General features: G+C 32.0%; 1 protein-coding gene across 1 annotated transcript in view; it reads left to right on the top strand.

Annotated features, from left to right (window-relative positions):
* Positions 1 to 12,251, top strand: part of LOC126882394 (fringe glycosyltransferase) — a 620,335-nt gene that overhangs the window by 596,094 nt on the left and 11,990 nt on the right. The window contains exons 8-9 of the mRNA XM_050647309.1: positions 707 to 801; positions 9,002 to 9,084. Of these exons, the coding sequence (XP_050503266.1) occupies positions 707 to 801; positions 9,002 to 9,084 (178 nt within the window). The remainder of the gene's footprint in view (positions 1 to 706; positions 802 to 9,001; positions 9,085 to 12,251) is intronic.

Below are 12,251 nucleotides of genomic sequence, written 5' to 3'. Positions count from 1 at the left end.
GGAGCAAAGCTAAATATCGGAACCTCTGAACCTCCAAAAATAAAAAAATATCCAAATAAAATGAATATACGACAGTAAAATCATCAAAATAAAAAAAAACTAAAACGACCGTCCCAACAAAAGTTTTAAATGAAAAACTTTTCTAAAAATAATAAAAATTTTTATCTACTCTATGTCATATTATGTATAAGTTTTTAGTTTGTGAAAACTGTCATTATAGATAGCAGTGCATGAAGGGTTTAAAGTGTGCGTGAGAAAAAAAATTTTAAATGGGTTTTTTGGCACACTTTCATAATATATAATCAAATATCCTTAACTTTCGCGTTGTCATAGTGATGACAATATGAGCAATGACTTACAACAACATTTTTGACAGTTTTGTGGTTTGAAAGTAGTTAGGATTTTTAAATGTCAAAGTTCTAAAAATTGTAGAATAGACATGAATTCCAGTCACGAAGAGTTACAGTTTTTTTATTTGTTTTTCTTAGATAACATATTGTATGAAACTGTGGGTGAAGTAATTTTTGCGAACTTACGCGATGTATAGCACTGGCTCTGTTGTCGCTCGTGCTCTAAAAATCGCGTGCGTTCGCATAAATAACTATTTTAAAATATATATTTATCATAAAAAAATTTATTGTTATGTTATTAAAAAATTTACTAAATTCGTATTAATTGATAATTTGTATTTATTTTTGTATTTCAGAACACCTGTTGAAACAGCCGCTGACTGTCGTAGACCAGTTCCATTCGCATTTGGAACCGATGAAATTCATCAGGAAGGATATGATTGAAGATCAGGTAAACTAAAGCTTTTATACTGAACTACTGACCTTTAATTTAAATGAATTAAGAATGACAATAATCACATCCTACTCGGCAAAATGCAGTAGGATGTGGTTATCCATATTCAAAGAGAAAATCAATAGAAAGAACATACCTACCACGATTAGTAAGGCTATAACATATATCGGCGATACATCATTTATATTGTAAAATATCATACAGTGGAACCTCGGTTTAACCGGAGAAAATGGTAAAAATTAATAAAATACGGTATACTTACAGAAAAACTCCGTTATAATTGAAATAACATGAAATATATATGCACAGTACACACCTAAATTACGTATCAATTACGCCTTTATCAATTCTACCTAATGCTTCTAGTTTCTTTTTCATTATCACTACAACATTTTTACGTTTTGTTGCCATTACGTAGACAAAAAAACACGCAAACACAAAATCTGAATAGATTTACGAATGATTACAGGACGGAAGCAAACAATACGACTGTACTACACACAATACGGTCTCAATCGCAACGACGTTATGTTATTTAATAACAGTCAAGACTAAGACCATTGTTTAAAAAATAATTTTTTAACAGTCTTTTAGTTTTTTTAAACAACGCTAAGACAGTTTAAAATAAATAAAGGAATACAGGTGCCTGTTGTTTCTGATAACACGACAATGAACGTCGTGTGCCATGAGTCATTTTTACTATTGTATATGTAGTTCAAATTACACAAATACCCATTATCTCTCAAATATTATATTACATACATTTTTATTGTTGAAACTGTTCCACTGTACATACAAAATCAGAGTTTGGTGTTAATTTTGAGAGTAAACTGAATGTAAGACCAAATACTTACCAGGTGAGGATAGTGACATAAGGTTTTTTCCTGGTTTTTTCCTCGTGATTTACTATGGAATCATTAACACGAGAATTTTACTGTCATCATTGCATGTGGTTGTCTTATTAAAGTCAAATCACATTCCATGATGTTTCTGACGGATATTCTTAAGTTAAAGTGGATTTCATGTAATCGAATGAAATATCTTCCAGTTAAGTCGTCCCAGGAATGCAACTCATAAATATTGGCAATATCATTTTTAAGTCATCTACTTTAAAATGTATAATAATACATAAGTGTAAATTATCAATTTGAATGAGTTAGATAAAATTAAATCAATAGAAGAATATTTTTACCAAGTAACAAAAACAAAATTTGTTTATTTTTATTAATGTTTTCTGTTTTAATAACGATTTCCGAAGTGGAAGTCGAAAAGTGAAATAAACCTAATTTTAAACCAAAATTGTGGGTTATTCCCAAATAAAATAGTAAATTTTATTAAGATGCCACAAGAAAATAGCTTCGCAACAATATACAGGGTGTCCAGAGACAATTTAACCCAAATCACCTAATCCGAAATTGCATCCTAAGGGAGAGCTATAGTTCTTTGAAGATGGCGTCTTGTAATTATTTTTTTAAATACCTCCAGAATGTTTCTAGAACAACGAAAACTTTTATGCTTATTTATCTTCCAGAGATAAATCGATTTCATCAATTTCGAATTTCTACTACCGGTCATAGGCGTCCGTTTCGGGCAGGGCAAGCAGGGTACTAAAAGTTACTCATGCTTTAAGTCGGTAGTGAACACCGTTCACTACCTAACTAGAACACTAGAAAAATTGATATAAAAATGTTTTGCTTTTAAATTGAAAATAAATTTCCAATAATAAAAACTATTTAGAAAAACGAAAACTGATAAGTTTATTTATCTTACAGAGATGAATCAATTTCATGAAGTGCGAATTTCTAGTACCGGTCATATGCGTCCGTTTTATGTAGATCAACGGTTATTTTATCGCATAACTTTTTTTTCTTTAATTTTTAAGAATTTTGACACTAGATTATTAAAATATGAGGTATTCTAGTACTAAAAGTTACTCTTGCTTAGTCGGTAAAATACACCGTTTTCTTTTGAAAACTCTTCAATTTTTTTTTCAAATTCAAAAAAGGGCAAAATTTTCAAATCGATTTTTCTAGAAAACGGTGCCAACTTAAAGCAAGAGTACCTTTTAGTACTAGAGTACTTATTATTTAATAATCCGTCGTCAAAAATGCTTCAAATTTAAGCCAAAACGGACGCATATGACCGGTACTACAAATTTGCAATTAATGGAATTGATTTATCTCTGGAAGATAAATAGGCGTAGCAGTTTTCGTTTATCTAAATAGAAGCATTCTGAAGGTATTTAAAAAACTAATTACAAGTCGCCATCTTCAAACAGCTCTAGCTCTCTTAGGAAGCATTTTCGGACTATACTAAGTTTACACTCAAGATGCAGTAGAAATAAACAAACCAAGACAGGTTAAATGATACTAGGAGCACCCCCGAATCATAATTTACAATGTATAAACTTTGGAAATAATTATTTGGGATTTACAATGTATATACTGTTGTAGAATTGGTTTTTTAAAGAAATTCAAAAAAAATTATAGTTCGTCATTAAAAAAATTTATATTAAAGGCCATGAGATCATAGATTCTCATCCCAATCTAATTTAGCTATTAAACAGTGTTTCGGGAAAGTGAAAACGATTAGTGATAATGATTCGACGAAATTAATTGGTACACTAACAAACAATTCGGGATTAGAAAGTGGACATATCGTTTGGAGAGAACAAAAATGTTTTTAAAATGTTTCCGGGAAGGTTTAATGATGGCAAACACATTGTTTTAGTTTTTAGAAGTAAAAGTAGCATGTAGGAAAAAACTAATTAGAATATTTCTTCAAATTTGACAAATTGGAAAGTTATATAGAATAATATTTGGTTCTTAAGATATGGGTATGAAAGGTTTTAGAGAGGCTTGTTTTTGATTGGGTGGAAAAGATCGGTAGAAGGGATAAGAAAGTGGGAGTCTGAATTTGCGAGAGAAAAGAGGGTCACTGTATAATGGATATCTGGTGAGAGCAGTCGAGTTTTCAAAAGTGAGAAATCAGTGTAGAGTGGTGTTATCGGCATTTGCGAGCAGAATCAAGTTGAAACCAAATTGTCGACCGGTTGAAAAGTTAAATTTCCTGGTCCGAGGGAGATTCCTTTGTTTTATCTAGAACGAGTAGCTGATTGATATCTATTTGCACAAGATATCGAGCAAGGAGAAAATTGAGCAAGAGAATTCGAGCAAGTCCTGTGTGTTGTTTTTGGAAGCAGTTTGGACGAGAGGGACCTTTTCGCAACATCCAGAGAGTACGTTGGGAGAATCAAGGACCACGCAATCCAGAAAAAGAGGAAGTGAAGAAACAAAAAGATTAGTCAAATCATTTGTCGGAATGGAGAGAATTTGTTTATATCAAAACCATATTTGCTTATTTGTTTATTGAACATTACTATAACGCAGTTAGTCATTTCAAATTTAAGAATTCAATTCAAATGAATAAAAGTAAATTTTATTAAATTTAGTATGAGAAAATAATAATTTATTTAAATAATTTTTTTTTTGTTAAAACAAAGAGATATCAGAATTAAAGTTTGATTTATTAAGTAAGAAATTGTTGCGACAAAGTTAAATTTAGTATTTTTTAAATCCTATGTACACGGCTTATTTGGTAAATAAATAACATATTACATTTATATGATATTGAATGTTTTTAATTTCCCTGTTCCATCCTGGAAGAAGTAAGCAACTAGAAATAATAGAAGCCACAAATCAAAGGTAAAAATTAGCCCTGAGAATAAAATTTATTGGAATATTTAATTTGAATTTAGTTTTGTTTTACATAGGCAGTGATTAAAGTAAATGCATAATTAATTAAATTAAGAATTTGCTAATCAATCTAAATAAAGAGATAAAGTAGAGCACAACAATACATTGCAAATTATTATTCGGGAGCGCTCCTAGTAGCATTTAACGTGTATTGGTTTCTTTACTTCTACTGCATCTTGATTGTAAATTTAGTATAGGTGAATTGGGTTTTTTTTTTTTTTTTTTGGAGGTCGTCTGACATAGGTCTCCGATGGCACTGCAGCCTCATGGGCTTATTGTGCCAACCATCCTACCTTTTATGTCACCCAATCCACAACCTTGGTTCCACGTACCAAATTGTACATCCCTAGCATGGGTTGGGTGGCATATTCTGCTGGACTTAATTTTGGTTGTCCATAAATAGCCTGCCTTTTGTGATCCAAAGCCTCACACTCGTACAGTACATGATGTGCTGTTTCAGTTCCCCTATTGCACAGTCTGCAGTTAAGGTTCCCTTCGTGAATTGGGTTAAATTGTCTTAAAATTATCTGAGGAATTTCCGTTTTTCATTTGTCATGAGAGTTTCTGGACACTCTGTATATAATATTATATTTACTTATCGTTTCTTTTTCTTTTATTTAAAACGTTGTTCCCTAACAATTTTTTTTAATGTTCAGACAGGAAACAGCATCTAAAATTAAACCCGACAATTATAAACATTTAGAATCCCAAAGCACACACTCATTACCATATGACAACAGCAACAGTATTTTTAAATTAAAATTAAATTAAACATTAAAAAGCGGCTTCAGTGCAAGCGTTACGGTGAGGAAAAGGAAGACAAGAGAGAGAACCAGTTAATAAACACGGGGAACAATAAATTTGGCCACGGGAGGTTGATTCTCACCTCTATAAATCCCGTTTTATGAGATTAATTAAAAACATCAATAAATTTTGTGTAGGTAGCTTTAAGTTAATCGGTCGAAATTTGGTTAGCTTGAATATTTATCCAGCAAGCGGCACGGCTGCCGCAGTACCAGATTCGAATTTTTTTAATTTATGATTCCTAACTTAAGTTAATATTTGGCTGTTTCGTTATTTATGGACTCTTTTACGACAATTTGTTACGGGAAATTTGATGGCTTATGAATTTGTTAGTTTTTTCTTTATAAAAATTTCATTCTGTAATTTATTTTTTCGGGACGGCTTCCTAGACTTCTAGAGAACTTTATTTAACATGCTATTATTCAATATAGTGACGTACACTAATGCATTTACAGCTTCTTATAATGTTCCGAAGATATTTTCTGGTTACATTTTTTGTGGTATTTTATTTTTGAAACTTTATTAACAACTATCCTAAATAATTGAATGGAACTCATATTAAACCACTCCCTTAAATTCGTAAGACAAGAAATTTCCTCTTTCAATAATAGGCTATTGATTATATATTTTAGAAAGGAACTACAGCGTTAACGGGATTTTATTGTTTCATATAGTGGACCTCTCAGTATGAAAAAACCGCGGAGTGCTACCATTTAAAGGGGTGCAATTTTGTTTTTTATCCCAAAACTATTTTCAATGGGGATATAGGTATAGACATTGGTTCACAGAAAAAAAACTTCCATTCTTTTTCTTTAAAGTGACGTTTGGTATAAGTCCCTATGATTTATAGTTTCCAAATTATGATTTTTCAAAGTTCGCCACTCACAGCGATTTTGGGACATTTTCCTTGTTACTTCGCAAACATTGTTCTGTAATTTTTTTCTACGCAGCTTTAAGTATATGCAATGTTACATTTAATGGCCGTGTGACTATTTTTAAGCAAGATTTGGTTTTTCAAATTTGTATACTTTTAATGATTTTTGATATATTTTACGATTATTTTTAAATTTCTCATTATAACTTTTTCTATTGTATATTAAGGTATATACATTGTGCAATTAAAAAGAAAACTTATTTTATTTACGTTAAAACTGTGTATTGTAAAAAACTCTAGGACTATTTTTAAACAAGATAATATATGCTTTTTCAAAATGTCACATACACATGCAATAGGTCCCACTAAGCTGGAACCATATGGAAAACTTTTTTATTATTAGCTTTATGAAAAAAAGTTATTCTTTATAAAATGCTCTGCATAGTCTTAAAACCTAAATGGTACCTAAAAAATACCTTAAGGTATGTTAAAAAATATGAATTTCGCACAAGAGTAAAGTAGCTTTATATTTCAAAATATCTAAAAGTGTTATTAAGAAAAGTTATTTGGAAATATATTCTTCTAATTGAGAAAAAACGGAAAAGTTTTAAAATTTTTCTCAAATTACGGATACCCTTGGATATCCTACGGATATCTTGTTTAAAATAGTCCTAGAATTTTTTGCAATACACCATTTTAAAGTAAAGCAAATATGCTTCTTTTATTCCACAATGTATATACCAGAATGTACAAGAAAAAAGTCATAATGAAAAATTATAAAAATAATCATAAAAAATGTCAAAAATTATAAAAGTATAAAATCTTGAAAAAGCATAACTTGCTTAAAAATAGTCGTACAACCTTATACAATAGACCATTTTAAAGGTAATTGACTTCTCTTTCTACTAAGTGTACTAAGTTACAGAACAATGTTTGCGAAATAATGGGGAAAATGGCCCAAAAATGCTGTAAGCGGCAAACTTTAAAAAATCTTATTTCAAAAACTATAAATCCTAGAGACCTCTACCAAACGTCATTTTAACGAGGAATGATGGTAATTATTTTTCGCTGAAGCAATGCCCATAATTATATCTCTGTGGAAAAAAGTTATGGGGCAAAAAACATTTCTTTTTTTGTGTTTTTTGTTATTATTACATATTTTTTATGGGAAATAAGCCACAATTTTACTAAAAAATGAATTTATTAACGTTTCGAAGCCCAAATCGGATTTCGTTGTCAAAATTTCAAGTGTTTTTTGTTGTTATTCTTTCGAGTATATTTTTGTAAAAAATATGTTTGACTTTAAAATGTGATATTTCGATAGTAAATTTAACCTGGAACAATTTTCCTGTAGACGTGTTTGTACTAAATGTGCATAGAACTCACCCTAATTCACCCTGTGCCTAGGGACTAATTCACCCCTTTCTTAAAAACGCACCCATTTAAGGGGTAGCACTCCGCGGGTTTTTTAAATTTAGAGGTCCATTGACCATATGAGATAATAGAATCCCATTAACGTTGTACTTCCTTTTAGCTCTCTTATTTTGAACATAAGCAATAACCTATAATGCGCTTATCGTTTATCCTTTCTTCCAATATTAATTGAAGCATTAAGATGCATTAATAATCATGGAAGAAACATACATGAAAAAAAAGAATGTATGTACTTTGTACGCACGTAAGAAGTTATACTTCTATTATTATGATTTCAACGAAATTAATATACTTTAAACAGTTTATTTATATTTTATTTAAATATTAAACTAATTTTAATACTTTTCAAAAATTTTTATTAAAACAATACTAAAAATAAAAAAAATTAAAGAATAAAAGACACACAAACATATTGAAAAATGCCACAAATGATTTCTGAATAATTGTTGGAAAAATTTTAACTAAATACGTATTTTCTGAAAAAAAAAATTATATAATAATACAGTAGACTCGCGATTATCCGAGGTAATTGGGACCGTGACTACCTCGGATACGGAAAAACTCGGTTAACACTGTGCTTGGTTATATTGATAGAAAAACACGTAAATGACTATAACTGCGGACATTTTAATGACAAAACTGATACTTACAGTACTTTCTATAAAAGATAAAAACATTTGCCTTATCAATATTACTGTTTAAAAAAGTCTGATTGATTTTTGCCTAAGCTTCATTCCTCTTTTTGAGGCGACGATGTTGCGCCAAGGTTGAAAATTGTAACTCACAGGTTATGACTTTTGCCTCGGTTAACCGAGGGGCTCGGATAACCTAGACTCGGATAATCGCGAGTCTACTGTATAAGTACTTATCAAATTATGTAAATCAAAGCATTACATACTAGGTAGGTAGGTTTATTTGACATTTTCCAAATAGGTAGGTAGGTAACTATGTAATTTTTTATTACTATACTGAAACATTTAGAATTACGTACCTGTTGCTTTTAAAAACTATTTAAAAAGTCACTTCAATTTTAATCTTGCTTTTTTTCTCTGCCCTCACAATAATAAAAACTAATATACACACCATTTGTTCACTCATAACCGACATATTCAAGAATTATTGACAGTTCATTGTAATTACCCAATCAGAGCACGTTTAACGTTTCAGCTGCGCTCAGGACCAAGACTTTTGATGAATTCGCGCACATATAAATTTACTCCCAACGCGCCTAAAGAAGTATAACTTCAAAAATTAAAGAATACGACATATGACTATACTCATAGTGACTGACTAAAATTATACCTATAGTATATAATTTTTTTTGTTACAGATTTCCTTCAGTTATGCAAAGGCGAAAGATGAGTGGAATGTAGTCAAAATTGATGGTTTCAGTGAAAGTGAAGATCAATATAGGTAAATTAAATGCCATAGTTTTATTAAAAATATTTAAGGACGTTACATTAGGGCTTTAAATTAAAATTTACCACTTATCATTAACTTCAACTCTATCACTGATTTTTTCATTCTTCAAAATATTTGTCTTAATGTTGTCGTTTATCTGATAACACTAATGAAAAAAGGTAATGTCAAAGCACCAAATGCTGATGCAGGCAAAAATAACTAGGTAATACTAAAACTGATGCACAGTCACACAAGAGATGTTTATATTAGGGACATATCTAAAAGTAGGTCATCATCATTCTCTTTGCCTTATCCCTATGCGGGGTCGGCTTCCCTAATTGCATTTCTCCACACAATTCTATCTTGGGTCATATCAATGTCAATCCCCTTTACTAACATGTCCTGCCTTATCGTCTCCCCCCAGGTCTTCTTTGGTCTTCCTCTCCTACTCCTTCCAGAAATCTGCACTTCAGCTATTTTTCGTATTGGGTGATTAACGTCTCGACGTTGAACATGACCAAACCATCTTAACCTATGCTCTCTCATTTTGGCATCAATTGGTGCCACACCTAGACTTCCCCTAATATACTCATTTCTAATTTTATCCTTCTTTGTCACTCCACTCATCCATCTAAGCATTCTCATTTCCGCCACATGCATTCGTTGTTCCTCTTAATTTTTCACTGCCCAACATTCAGTTCCGTACATCATAGCCGGTCTTATGGCTGTTTTATAGAATTTTCACTTCAGCTTCATTGAAATTTTTCTGTCACACAACACAACACTCGCTTCTTTCCACTTCATCCATCCAGCCCTAATTCTACTGCATGCATCTCCATCTATTTCTCCATTACTCTGTAATACCGATCCCAGGTACTTAAAACTATTGCTTTTTACAATCAGTTCACCATCCAAAGATACCATTTTATTTGTAGTAACTCCATCTTTAAATGAACATTCCAAATACTCTGTTTTTGTCCTACTAAGTTTTAAACCTTTTTCCTCCAGAGCTTGCCTCCACTGTTCCAGTTTTTGTTCTAAGTCTCTCAATATTTCCTACTAACACGACGTCATCAGCATACATTAAGCACCATGGAATGTTACCCTGCAGTTTCGCTGTTATCTGGTCCAAAACTAATGAGAATAAATACGGACTAAGCACAGAGCCTTAGTGCAATCCTACTTTCACATGGAATTTATCAGTCTCTCCCACACCTGTCATAACACTAGTCGTTACTCCTTCATACATATCCCTCACAATCTTTACATATTCACCAGGGACTCCTTTCTTATTGAGTGCCCACCACAGAATCTCTCGAGGAACTCTATCATATGCTTTCTCAAGATCAATGAATACCATATGAGCGTTACAGCTATAGATAAAAGTAAAACAAAAAAACAAAATAAATATAATAATATCGCAAATAGCAACATAACAAAAAATGTGGTTTAGCTTTAAACAAGCTCTAATTTTGCCTACATTAACATCAATGATGTGTTTTTGTATAAATATGTTTATGAATACGTTTATTTTTAAGTTCCAATTTCCAGTTAACGTCAAAAAAACATATTTTCTACTTAAATTGTGATTAAATCCCGTTAAATATAGTGCTAGTATTAAAATGCTACAAGAACTAGCTTTAGCTTGTTAAAAATGTACAATCTCCTGCCATAAAATTTCATATTTAAAATAAACCTTAATATAAACATTTTTTCGTCAGTACACGATTAGATAAAATGCACACATGTACCTTCTACGATAAACAGATTCACTTTACCCTTCAACGCAAGAGTAAAGTACATAAAGAACACAATCCGATGTAGGTACCCAACACTTGAATTCGGATAATAAATCCAACTAATTAAAGGCGACAAGGTTTCCAAGACGCACACATGCAGCAAATCTCTTGTCCTCTTCTCCGGTGAAGAGACCCTTGTTAACAAAATTCTTCGTGTCCTTGCCTCTCGACTGGAGTTAGAAAAGTGAGAAAGGGCGCCGGCAGTCTCTCATTAATTTGTAGAGTCAAGTTGTGGAGTTAAACATGGAAATGACATTCTTACTCTAATAGGTGGTAAAATTCAAACAGACGTTTAGGATCTACAAAGTGTTTCAATGTTTACACGGTGGCCCTATTAAAAAACGTAATAATTTGAAATCAAAAAAGTACTTTTTTTATTAATATAAGTGCAAAAATAAAAGGTAATAATTGAAAAACTGTTCAAATACAAAAGACGCACCAAAGAAAATTTTTCTAAGGTCTATAATATTAAGAATTTCTTTTTGAAGACGTTGAAGAAGGAATCTGGTAGTCGATGCTGCATGAGATATGACAGGAACCTGTGATTTGTAGTTGTTGAAAATGCTTAGAACCACGACGAGGAGGTTGGCCGAGGAATCATAGTTGGAAAGGAATTGGTTAGTTCTGCTAAAGAAATGTCTGCAAGACTTACTAATGTCAATGAGTACCCAGTCACCATCAAGAAAGAGACAAAAGTAGGAATTTGTGTACCCGTGACGTCCATAATCCGTCAGACGACAATATCCGACAATATCACCAACTACAAGTTCAATCAAATGGTCGCAATTGCTGACCAGTCTCTAAATCAGGCGGAGAAAAAAAATTACGAGAATTTCTTTGGCGGTATCGTGATATCTTTGTACCAAAATGAGGAAAGAGAGGAAGAACTAGAGTTGTCAAACATAAAATTGACACAGGTAACGCTAAGCCAATTCGCCAAACAGCTCGACGATTGCCACAGGTGAAGAGAGAGGAAGCTGAAGCGATTGTTCAGGAAATAAAGAAAGACGCGGGAAAATACAGAATATGCAGGAAATAACCTTCTACGAGCCCATGGGTCTCTCCAGTGGTTCTGGTCAAGAATAAAGACGGAACCACGAGATTCTGTGTGGACTATAGTTTGTTGAACAATGTTACCAAAAAAGATAATTATCCTCTGCCTCGAATCGACGACACGTTGGATACATTGGCTGGAAGTAAATTATTTTCTACGTTGGACTTGAAGTCTGCATATTGGCAGGTAGAAATGGACGCAGTGAATAAGGAGAAGGTAGCCTTCACCACAGAATCTAGATTGTGGCAATTAAACGATATGATATTTGGATTCTATAATGCTGCAGCGACATTTAAGAGGCTTATGGAAAATGTGTTGAGAGGGAT

The sequence above is a fragment of the Diabrotica virgifera genome, chromosome 3 (assembly GCF_917563875.1).
Source record: "Diabrotica virgifera virgifera chromosome 3, PGI_DIABVI_V3a".
Taxonomy (NCBI): Eukaryota; Metazoa; Arthropoda; class Insecta; order Coleoptera; family Chrysomelidae; genus Diabrotica; species Diabrotica virgifera.
This window is presented reverse-complemented; position numbering and strand designations above follow the sequence as displayed.